Below are 12,999 nucleotides of genomic sequence, written 5' to 3' on the forward strand. Positions count from 1 at the left end.
AATCCATGTTAGAGTGTACGATATGGACAGCACAAGTTGAGGGTTTTTATATCTCAAGCAAATAAGTGTGTTTATTCTATCCACTTTCACTGGATATGAGCAATCGCATGCTCTGATTGGCTACTCTACTACTAGGCTATCAGCTCATATACCATGAGTAGAGAAAAACAAAATGGCGGAGCGTGTTGCTGAACCACCCGAGGACAAAATAAAAACTGGACCCGAAAACAAAACCCTAAAAAATAAAAAAAAGCAACAAAACGTGGAATGAAAGTATTGTAATAGTAAGAACATTTTGTATAAACCGTTTATTTATCGAATTTGCAAAAAATAAAAATGCTCCGTTTCTTAAAATCCAGTGAATGTGGATAGAGTGACAGTTATTCCACTCAGTCTCGTCGTACATGGCTTATATCCAGCTCAGCACTACGCACGTCATCGGCTATCAGCTCATGTATGACTCAAGTTCATGGAATAGTTGTTAAATCTACCCTTCATTTACTTTAGTAAAATACAGTGGAGTGCTGTTAGAACACGGTAGTTGGGATCCAAAGAATCCGACCATGTTATGAGTGAATCCGTGTTGTAATGGTTATAATGGAAAATCTGGCATGGCTCGAGTAAAAAAACATTCTAAGAGCTTTATTATTTAGATAAACCACTCCCCTGAAGATATCCGACGAAAAAAATTGCAATAACGACAATCGTTTTACCATACTGGTAACTCTTTTTTTTTTTTTTCCCCAAAAAAATAAATTGTTGATTGTCAGTGTAACAAATAATATGTAATACATTTTTTTGCTGCCACGTTCACGCCTGCACGCTTCGAACTCTCACTCATGCACGCGTCTCAAAGACTGATTACACGCATATGTCCCGGATTAGAGCAATGCATGCTTATGTGTTATTTAAATAAATTGTATTTACATGTATATGCATATATAAAATAAGTTTATTCTTTACAAAACTTGTTTTGTTTTGTTTTTGTAACGACAACCTGTGTTTACATTGCAAGGTATTAAAAATACAAGTTTTGGCTTCTTTGAACAATTGTTAGCATAATTCTATCCAGCGTAGTAGCACCGCCGAGTTAATTACAAGTCATTATAAAAGGACAATAGCAGTGAAGAATATGGACTGGAAATTATAATTAACTGCATGTAATAGCAAGTAAACAAGAAGTGTTCAAAGAATAGAACAATAATTATTGCGCAACAAGCACAGTTCAGGCATAGAGCACAACACAGCACGTTTTAATCCTTGGTTTTACTAAAAAAAAGTCTGTAACTTTCATTCGCTGAAATCTCGTACAGGCCTGTAGGAGATACGTACGCTGCATTCAAACCATCTTAACGCATTTTCAGGTAACTCTTCCTCGGAGTCTGAGACTGTTGAGTTCTTGAATACAACTGCATAAAGTTAAATTTTGAGAGCCATGAGCTGATCATGTTATGTGATTTTCATGTAATAGCAATTCATATTATAATGGCGCTCCACTGTATATGCCATGGATGTTGCTCGAAGTGATGTCTTAAATGTGTAACTTTGTTTAAAACAGGAAGTGAGAAATAAAGGTACTCGTAATTGTCATACGCACATCAAATAAAAAAAAAAAAAAACTAAATTTTAGTTGTCACAGTCATTGGAATTGCAGCACTGTGTTACGTTAAAAAGAATAAGTTTCAGATCCTTATAAATGTGAACACATATTAACTGTTGTTTATTGATAATACCAGATCAAGTAAATCTGATTTTTATATATATATATATATATATATATATATATATATATGTGTGTGTGTATGTATTTTTTTTCTATAGGGATGTTGAAATAATTGAAGTAGACTGTGACAGTAGTGAGACGACGGAAAAGGTGAGCGCAAATGGACAGATCTCGGCAGACACTACACTTCTAGCTGAAGGCGAAACATCTAGAAGCTCCACCAGCAGCCAACCAACATGCAGCGCCTTGCAGTTGAACCATTGTTCAGCCCTGAGTCAGGAGGACCCTGTGAAGATGATGAACTCCATCCTTAATGAGAGCGGGACCATTTCCCAGAACATTAACCTTTTGGGCAAGTAAGTCTGAAATGGACTTCATGCATTACAGAGAGCTTTATACACTTTGTCCAGTGCCGGTGCTAGAGCCAGAGCTTGTTCAGAAAACTAGTAAACCTGTTTAATGGTGTGGTTCTCAACCCAGAAGTAACTGCCCCACCATTTTGAGAAGCAAACCATCACACCAGAGACAACGGTCCTCAGTTATCAAGCTGGATACGAATGGATATATTCATAACTCTTTCGTATAAGCGTATACACAGCAAATTTGGTCTTCATGAAAAATCCCATAAATTTGGGAAAACGTTTGCGCTGTAAATTTATACATAAGAAAACTAATGTACCTCCACTTGATCGACTTCAAATCACACATCACATCACATTATCTCTAGCCGCTTTATCCTTCTACAGGGTCGCAGGCAAGCTGGAGCCTATCCCAGCTGACTACGGGCGAAAGGCGGGGTACACCCTGGACAAGTCGCCAGGTCATCACAGGGCTGACACATAGACACAGACAACCATTCACACTCACATTCACACCTACGGTCAATTTAGAGTCACCAGTTAACCTAACCTGCATGTCTTTGGACTGTGGGGGAAACCGGAGCACCCGGAGGAAACCCACGCGGACACGGGGAGAACATGCAAACTCCGCACAGAAAGGCCCTCGCCGGCCCCGGGGCTCGAACCCAGGACCTTCTTGCTGTGAGGCGACAGCGCTAACCACTACACCACCGTGCCGCCCGACTTCAAATCATTATATATAATTTGCATGGATTACTGCAATTTTATGAATGGAATATACCCTCACCGGCCATTTTAATAGGAACTTGTTCTTGATTCTAAGATTCCTGTTCTTGGCTGCAGGAGTGGAACCCAATGTGGTCTTCTACTGTTGCATGCTGAGATGCTTTTCTGCTCATCATGGTTGTAAAGAGTTGCTATATCCTTCCTGACAGCTCGAACCAATCTGGCCATTTTCCTCTGACCTCTCTTATCAACAAGACGTTTCCACCCACAGAACTGTCACTCACTCAATGTTTTTTGCACCATTCTGTGTAAACTAGAGACTGTTGTGTGTGAAAACCCCAGGAGATCAGCAGGTTCTGAAATACTCACACCAGTCCATCTGGCTCAAACCAACACCCATGCCACAGTGAAAGTCACTTTAAGATCACAATTTTTCCCATTCTGATGTTTGAAGTGAGCATTAAGTGAAGCTTTGGATTTGTATCTGCATGATTTTGTGCATGGGCGGCACGGTGGTGTAGTGGTTAGCGCTGTCGCCTCACAGCAAGAAGGTCCTGGGTTCGAGCCCCGGGGCCGGCGAGGGCCTTTCTGTGTGGAGTTTGCATGTTCTCCCCGTGTCCGCGTGGGTTTCCTCCGGGTGCTCCGGTTTCCCCCACAGTCCAAAGACATGCAGGTTAGGTTAACTGGTGACTTTAAATTGACCGTAGGTGTGAATGTGAGTGTGAATGGTTGTCTGTGTCTATGTGTCAGCCCTGTGATGACCTGGCAACTTGTCCAGGGTGTACCCCGCCTTTCACCCGTAGTCAGCTGGGATAGGCTCCAGCTTGCCTGCGACCCTGTAGAAGGATAAAGCGGCTAGAGATAATGAGATGAGATGAGATTTTGTGCATTGCACTGCTGTCAAGGGATCCGCTGATTCGATAACTGCATAAGACAGCAGGTGGATGGGTGTTCCTAATAAAGTGGCCGATGAGTGTACTATCACGTTAAAATTATTACATTTCCAGCGTTTAGCTGATTCCGTTATCCAGAGTGACTTGTAGGAGTGCTTTGGCATCTCGATCAAAAATATCCTCGTGCTATTTCACGAGGTCAGGAACGAAGAATACTACCATGAAAATTTTGTAAAAAAACAGTTCTTTTATATCATTGGCATTAATTAAGGAAAATGAAAATTATAGAAAGTAAGCCAACATAAACTCAGAAATTAAAACTCATAAAAGAAGCCATTCGGTTCATAAAATTTAAAAGAAAGAAATACACCTGTATAAATGGAGGACAGGCTATAATAGATTTAATATTTATAGAAGTGAGTCAAAATAACTTCCACTTCTACCTTTAGACTAATTGTTCATTTTGTGCTACTGGCTGTCTGGACACTCTTATGGAGATTTACGGGCATCATTACATGCAATAAGCTGCATCGAGAACGCATTTTGCACTTTACAGGTGATCAAGATACTCAGGTGAATATAAAGAACGTTGGCATTTCCGATACGTTTGTAAATCCAGGAAAAAATTTGAGTGTGGTTTGGCTTTTGCAAACATTTACATACAATTTTATTAAAGGTTGATAAATGAAGTCCAAAATGAGTAGAGACAGGTGATTATGTAAAATATGAATGGGGAAGTGTATAACTGTCAACATCATGGTTATATTACATAAGTCCAGTCCCTCAATCGAAAAGGAGCCAGTTGACTTGTTGGTAAAGACATTAACAGAAAACACCTGTCGGATTCTTATACTGGGAAATGTTAAAGTGCTTTTCTTTTGATGATCTGTTTTTGGAGCATGGATCTCTCCCTGTTCAAACAAATTTGAGTGAAGGAGTTTGTAGATTTTTCCTTCAGGCTTGAGCATACAGTTCAGGGCTCGAAATTCATTTATTTTTTCACCAGCCAGCCGGACTAGTTACCTTCCAAAGTAACTAGTCAAACAGAAAATCAACTAGCCAAAATTTGTTCATGTATGAATTTTACTTCTGTCAAAAATAACACAAAAGAGAGTAGTTACCATTGTTCATGACTAATGTGCATTTATTTCAAGACCCGAGTATTTTGATACTGTTGTTAAATACATAAATGAGAACAACACAGAGCACCATAATATAATATCAACAAATAATAATATATTGGAAAACTTGGCAACTTGGTGTATGAGTATTGAAAACAAATATACTTACTATCATGACTATAGCACCCAAAATATGTCCAACATGCTTTCTGTATTTAACCATTTATGAGAGAGAAAGCATTAGGAGCTTCATATTGACTAGGAATCAACTTGAAAAAAATTAAAACATAATTTTTCTCTTTGCACACTTTTGAACTGAATGTTTTCTGGCTCTGCCTCTCAGATGTGTATAATTCTGGTATTGCCTTCTCTGTAAAATGTCTGCGACCAGGCAACTCATATTTGGGATAGTGTGTGTTTTAGTAATTTTTGGAAGCCTGGTTTTTCCACTATACTAACCGGGATCATGTCTTCGGCAATGAAGTTAGTGATTGCATCCGTTATAGCTCTCCATCTCTGACTCGTTTTCTCATATGACATGGCTTTGGAGAACGAGGCCGCTATGGTCATTTGTTTAGCTTGTGGGGGGGTTAGCTCGTGGGCAAGTAGTTCGGAGTTTAAGAGACTCTTCATAATGTACCGGGTGAGTTTTCAGGTGATGGAACATATTTGTAGTGCTGCTGCCTTTCGTGATGACAGGGTTTTTTTTGCACACTTTACAAACTGGCATTTGCTGTTCCACGTCCTCCTCGCGATATCCAAAAAAATGCCAGATGACTGACTCCTTACTAGTTCTTTTAGGAACCAGTTCATCTGCTTCCATTTTTAATTTGTTGCTGAAATTGACAGAGCTTACACGGTAGCCTATGCAACACCAGCGATTGCACGTGAGTCAGTGCTGTAAGGCGAAACTAGAAAATCTTCCCACAAGTTCCTTTCAGCACCTAGATGTTGCCCGGGATTGGTTGGCGAGTGTGTGACGTTATTGTTTTGTTTTTTTTTTTACCCTTAGGCAGCCTCTCACTGCCTGAGGGACAGGGAGAAAACCACCAGAAAATGTTTTAAACAAACGCAACAAACACGAAACAAACGCAAGTGACCATATATATGACCATAAAATACTTGATAGTTATGATATAATAATTTTATGTATCTCACACAGAATTTTTGGAGATATATCGAGTATATTCGATATATCGCACAGCCCGAGTCTGAATCTTCGCTTCATATGTATTTTTTTATTTTCAACTAGCCAGCCGGGCTGGCTAGTGACAGGAATTACCCGCCAAATGACAAATTAAGTCGCCTCGGGCGACCTGACCACCGCGAATTTCGAGCCCTGCAGTTAAACTTGAATCCAAACCCAGTATGTGAATTGATGATGCCGACTTGTAGTAGATGTGGCGTTGTTTCTAAAACTGTATGATCTCTTGAACAGAGTTGAGCTGATGGACTACTTGGACAGTATTGACTGCAGCTTGGAAGATTTTCAGGCCATGCTATATGGAAAGCAGTTCTCCATTGACTCCAGCACTCTAGAGGTTGGTGTCTGATGGTGGACATGAGCTGCCTAATCATCATTTATGTTTCACTTTCATTAGAAGCACCTCTCTTTTCATTTTTCTTAGTGTAACAATTTCATATTGTGTACAGATCTCATAATTTTGTCACCTTGCACTGATACAGCAAGTTTTGTCAATTACACTTTACATGTAACCAAAGTCCAGCATTAAAAAAAAAAATTAATTTGAGTGATGAATGACAAGTCGCTGTGTTTCTCCAATATATTATTCTGACTTAACTGATTCATCTTTGTAATCTTTGCTACAGGAAACCGGCTCAAACTCAAAAGAGGGAGACGTTTCTGAGAAGGCCAAAACTGAGACTTACAATGCAGGTAATTGTTAACATACATATTCCTCATCAGGTGCCAATTGGGTTCTCTTAAATATGTGAAAGACTAAAGGCTGTTATCCTTCATATTACTTTCTTAAATCAGCTTGCACTAACCAGGAACTGTTAAGGCCTGGGCCCACAATACCGATAACTATAACGATAAATAAATCGGTCCCCTGCAGTTTATGTGGTTGGTGGTCATACCAGACTGATAATGATCCCTATAGCCCAGGCCTGGTTTTATTCGTATCGGTGAGATTGCTTCTGGAGCAGTTTTTCCAGGCCTGGACCTGATCCAATAAAACATCTGCAGGGATGAGAATTTTCCGCCAATCGGCGGATTTCCGACTTTTTCAGACCAAAATGATCATTTTTGAGATCGATGTAAATCCGTTGAGAAATTTTCGGGGGTGGGGGGGGGTATGGTTAATGATCTGTGGTCGCCTTATAACATCTTGATTCTTGGTGGGCTCCGGGTTAACACACTCGAGTCTTTCGGCATATCGTAATTAACATTCACTTTTGCGACAATGTTCGACTTATTTGCGGTAGAATTTTCGGGAAATCGTGTGCAGTGTATAAACACAAGTGTGCATGCTCTCCACGCGTGGCTTGCAATCGCCGTTCACCGACCGTACACACTGTTTGACGATATGTATTGGTAACATCGGAAAGACACGTATTCAGGCGGGATATTTTAGCATATCGACAATGGCAAAAGTCCTAGATAAGAAAGAAGAGGATCGAGCGAGGGAGATTGGTAAAGGTGCAGGAATAAAGAACTGTTTTCAATGGGATTGGTTAGAAAGAACACTGAATGTCGAGATCGACAAGCAGACTGTCACAACGAAGCTCGGTGATCACATACGGAAAATAGACATCCCAGGAAAAGTACTTTGCTCATTGTGTTCTGACATGATAAACTACGCTAGTAGAGGGGAAAGGACTATCGAACTTCACAGATACACCAAAAAACACAAAGGTAGGTCGAAAATTATTTTGCCTGTTCAATGATTTCATTATATTTATAATGTATATCGCATGAATCAATGCCATGGTGTGTGTGTGTGTGTGTATGTATTAGGGTGGTCCCAAAATTTTTTTTTTTTTGGATTTTGTTACGACCACCTTACCTTTTTTTACATTGCCTAAAAGAAGTTATTGTGCGAAATTTGGTTAAGATTGAACAATGTTTAGAGGTGCCACAAAGCCATTAAAGTTTTCATTCAAGACACAATATAAAATAATGTGGCTTATTAACTGTTTCATATTAATACAAACAATACAGTAATATAACTTCCTGTGTTCAAAGTAGCAATAGCTATTACTTGTCTGTGATTTTCTAAACCCTTCGGTATTATGGGATCTTATGAAGATAAAAGAACACACTAAGGACTTCCCTAGCAGAAGGAAGCTTTCTCCCAGACAGTTCCTTGGAAGTGGGACCAATTAACCAAACATAATTGTCCTTTCTGGTTTTGTGCTTTGCACCACCGGTACTACTTGTATTACTGTTGCTAGCCATCTGAAAAACATAGAAAGAAAAACATTCACAACTTCATCAGCATATTACAATCAGTGCTCATTGTTTAAGAACCCCTTAGTGCATGAAAGTTAACCTTCTATCAGTCTATAAACTCTTCCTGCCTCTTCTTTTTCATAGAAGTGGCATATTCCCTCTAGAACTGTGACTTTTTGGGGGTATGCAACAGTCTACGCACCAACTAATGTCGGGCTTAACCCGATTTGCAACCTCGTGTGGCACCTCTAAATATTAACCAATTTTTCTGAAATTTTGCTTGTTGCCTTCTTCTCTGCAACAGTCTACGCACCAACTAATGTCGGGCTTAACCCGATTTGCAACCTCGTGTGGCACCTCTAAATATTAACCAATTTTTCTGAAATTTTGCTTGTTGCCTTCTTTTAGCCGATGTAAAAAAAAATGGTAGGGTGGTCGGAATGTTTTGGTAAAAAAAAATTTTCCCATACATTTCGGGACCACCCTAACTTATAGTTTTTGATTAAAAAAAAAATTCCAGTATGTAATGCCAATTGTACATGCCTGTTCTTTAATTCAAAATCACCATCTTGATCTTCAAATTGACCATATGGTATATGTATTACATTACACAACATCCTGTCCAGATAAAACCTAGTTAGTACACACAACAGTTGAAAAGGAAGTGACAAGTGATGTTAAATGTTGCCTGATCAATATGCAAGACCTCCTGCTACCATGATAACATCAGAAGAAAGCTTTAATAAGAGAATTATATGATATAACTTTTTTTCTGGTTTGCATTTCATTTTAAAGGATTAGAGTATTCAAAGACATGAATAGCAAAAATGCAGAAATATAATACTGTAGAGCTCGTTTATATTAAAAGGTGCATTGATTTTTTGAAATCATCAAATCTGAATTGATTAAAAACAAGTCTCTTGTACCATATTAATCATTTTCACCTGGTAGTCCACCAAGAAGGGGAATTTATTTCCAAATAAATTGCAACTTTTTGCTGATAAAATTAATGGTTTTGGGGTAAAAAAAAAAAAAAAAAGCCAAAAATCATTAGCTCCCACCCCTGGGCCCCGCTGGGTGCCTGCGGCCCCCAAACCCCCGGCTTTTTTCAGACTTTTTAAATATTTTTCATTCTTATCCCTGCATCTGACCAAGCAGGTAATTGTTTTCCTGTGGTGATGTCTGAGCACTTGCCATTTTTCCCCGGGCTTCTTTGTACATCCTTGTTGCATCATGAAGTCACAGAGTATGGATTCACAGAAAATAAAAATATAATACAAAGCACAGATCTTTTATTTACAGTTGTGATATTTTCTTTGAAATATCAATAGTAAATTAATAAAGTAAGCATATAAATGCAGGTAAGATAGTTTAATTATGTACTTCGGCCGTCCAAACATTTGTTTTCGACTTTAGATTTTTTTTTTTTATCTGTGATGCATCATCCGTATGAAATCGATAACCGATCTGTAATATACGTCCATGACCAATCTGAAACGTCTGTGACCAATTCATAAATTATTAGCATCCATGATGCATCCATATTAAAATCCATAACCACTCTGTATTTTGTATACTTACTTATTATATTTTCATAGTCCATGACCTATCTGTATTATATCAACCACAGGAGTGTGTACATGGGTTGTTCTGAAGTCCAAGCTGTACAGTATGACCCGGAATAATGTGCTACTACTTGGAAAAAACTTCCATGACTATTCCTAAGTTGCATGCATTTATTTATCTGAGTGTCAGGACCAATTGATACTATAGTGGGGATTATAGTTGTGGTGTAACTGCTCCAGACTTGAACTAAATTCAGCCAGAGGTGTAGTTATAGGTACAGTTATAGTTATCGGTGTTGTGGGACCGGGCCCTTAGTGCAGGGTAAAATATTTAATTCTGCATTGCCGTGGCCTTTCAGGACCTGCGTTTGTATTTACATTTATTCATTCAACAAACTTTTTCTTTGAAGCAACATAGAAATGAGGCACAATAATGTACACACCGATGCATGGTGGACGTCTGCAGTTTGTTTTTATTTGTGTATTGGACCTACAATGTTGTCGTATATAACTACTTCCTACTTTTATTCAGGTCGTAATTTGGATAATTTTACTTTAGCTCTCATCTGATGTAATATTGTTTGAAAATTAGAAGGTAGAGCCAGATTGCGACCAGAGATGGGCAAAAAAAGAACAAGCAGTTGCCAAAATATTACAAAACTGCTATTTGGAGCTGAAAGTGTCAAGTCTTATTGGTAAATTGATCCAAATGATTCATTGTTGTAAAAGTTTTGGTTAAATTATTTGCAAAATTCTTTTCCTCATGTAAATGCGAACATTGGGCTTCATTTATGAAGCTGGATATGATTGAATTTATTCGTACAAGCATTTACACAAGAAATGTGATATTTATTGATAAATCCCATAATTTCGGAAAACGTTCATATCGTACTCATGCTTTTTGTGTATGTGTAAATTTATTCAAAAGAAAACTAATGTAAACCTCAATTCATTGACTTCAAATCATGTTAAGCTGTTCTCAGGAGTAAGCTGTCAGGGATTTTAATTACACACACAAATTTAATGAATATTTTATGAAATCCAGTTGTTTCATTCAAGTAGTATTACATTTTTGTTTTAATTGAAAGCATACAAAAATAAATCCATAAATTAAGACAAATAGTACTTGTCATTCAGTTAAGAATGCACTGTATAAAAGGAGGGCGGACTGCAATGACTCAGAGGTTTGTAAGTTTCTGTTTTCGATGGCATCTTCTTTTAACGCCATGCAGAACTTTATTAGAGCCAACACTAAGTGACCGATCTGATCTAGTACGTCTCGAGCTACAGTGTGCCGTATACTCCCTAGTGTGCCATCATTAGGTTTCCTAGGACACTTGTAGACCCAGCACGGCATTAGGGAGGGCTCATTGGCGCATTCTGGACTTCAGTTTCCGAAACATTTTCCTTTGAATAATAATAAAAGTGGTTTCCTTGCATGTTGAAATTTTTAGTTTGCTTTGGCTTGTGCAAACATTTATACGCTATTGATGATTATTATACATACAGGATACGTTTTTTTTTTTGATGGAATAAAAACATATTCCCTTCTAGGGTTTGATAGCATGCAATATTGTTAGTATATCACTTATCCTACATGTATCACATCACTCTACCCAATGGAGAATGAGCATTGAATATGGTTTACGATATTGCATGGTTGTCAAGACAACATGTCACGCGTCAGAGACATTTAACTTCCGTGTTAGCGAGCGACTGTGATTTTGAAGATTTTTTTGAGAATGTTGAAAGAGAAAGATGTGTTGAACACCCTGAAGGAATGTGTGTGTATGTATGTATGCATGTATGAATAATAATGGCTTTTTTTCATGGTATATCAGATATATTCCATTCAGCTAGCATAATACTGAACTCATCTTTGACTCATTCAATATCATGCTAGCTGAATGGAATATATCTGATAGATATATTCCAGCCAATATTATTTAAATGAGGCCCACTGTCAGAAACCATAAGCAACACCATTTGAGGCATGTGTGTGAGGATATACAGTAGTTTGGATGTTTTATGGGTTGTTGGAAGCCTAATAGCTCCAAGGCAAAACTAAAGATGCAAATGTTCGATACTAAACACATCTTTGCTAATTGATGACATTTTAAAGAAATGTGTACATTTTAATTTTGATCAAAGTATATCACATTAAGGGCCAAAGTCCAATCATGTAATTTGAACTTATAACCTTTTGATGATCAGCACAGACCCTTAAACTTAATTGCTCCTGTTTCAGATAAACAGTTAATTCAGTACACCAGCTGTCCCCTGCTGGCCTACCTGGATGGTTGCAGTCCTCTCCCGTCAGTTGCAGAACCACAGCCTGAAGATCTAAACCAGGCTTCAGTGAAGCAGAAGACAGAAGACACTGTGGACCTCCTGCAGTCATCCCTGCAGACAGAAGAGGCTCCGCGCAGCTCGATGATCCGCCTCGAGCCCCTCACTGAGGCGGAGGCCAGCGAAGCCACACTCTTCTATCTGTGTGAACTAGACTCTGACATGCCTCCTGCTGACCCACCACAACCTGACATCTAATGATGAGGAAGAAAAAAGCAAAAAGGACCAGACTTTTTTTTTTTTGTACATATCAAAATGATGATCTATTTATTTGATGCAGTTTTTGGTACATTTCTTGTCACATTGAATTGACATTCCATTATGTCACATCTGATTTTTGATCTTGTTCGCTGTTAACAAGGATTCAATGATGGTTACATTGCAACAAGCTTGTTAGATGAGATTGTAGCTTTTCTTATTTTGTGTTTTCTTTGTCCTTTTTTATATTCAATTCTGTGACTGTGAGATTGGTTTGGGTGACAGTCATGTGACATGGTCTAGAAGTGCCTGTGCTCAGATCTCTGTACGTAACAGTACTCTTATTAGTTCAATAATGTCCTGAAAGTACAGTGATTAGCGTCTCTCTTTATGCTTTGTCAATATCCCAAGCTTGATGCTGATGATATTAAAAAAGTTGCAAGGAATTCAAGCCTATCATTGTTGCTGTGTTGATGTGCAAAACCCAACGTCAGAAAACTGTTTGGAAAGTCACAGGCCAAAAATTACTTTCATTAGTGTCAGTTTGTATGATTTGGTGGCCATATTATTTGAAAGCTACCTGATAGTAGCAGCCATCACTCATTGCCTCTTATGCAAACTCTTGATCATCTTGCCCTCTTGCAGACACT

The 12,999-nt window shown here is 38.4% G+C and overlaps 1 protein-coding gene across 5 annotated transcripts in view; it reads left to right on the forward strand.

The window, feature by feature from the left end:
• hsf2 (heat shock transcription factor 2) overlaps positions 1-12,795 on the forward strand; it is a 29,734-nt gene extending 16,939 nt beyond the window's left edge. For all 5 annotated transcript variants that reach the window (XM_060916437.1, XM_060916434.1, XM_060916436.1 and 2 more), the window contains 4 exons: positions 1,822-2,079; positions 6,261-6,363; positions 6,653-6,719; positions 12,051-12,795. In XM_060916437.1, the coding sequence (XP_060772420.1) occupies positions 1,822-2,079; positions 6,261-6,363; positions 6,653-6,719; positions 12,051-12,349 (727 nt within the window). In that variant the 3' untranslated portion in view covers positions 12,350-12,795. The remainder of the gene's footprint in view (positions 1-1,821; positions 2,080-6,260; positions 6,364-6,652; positions 6,720-12,050) is intronic.
• Positions 12,796-12,999: the final 204 nt, after the last annotated feature.

This window comes from Neoarius graeffei, chromosome 3, assembly GCF_027579695.1.
Source record: "Neoarius graeffei isolate fNeoGra1 chromosome 3, fNeoGra1.pri, whole genome shotgun sequence".
NCBI lineage: Eukaryota > Metazoa > Chordata > Actinopteri > Siluriformes > Ariidae > Neoarius > Neoarius graeffei.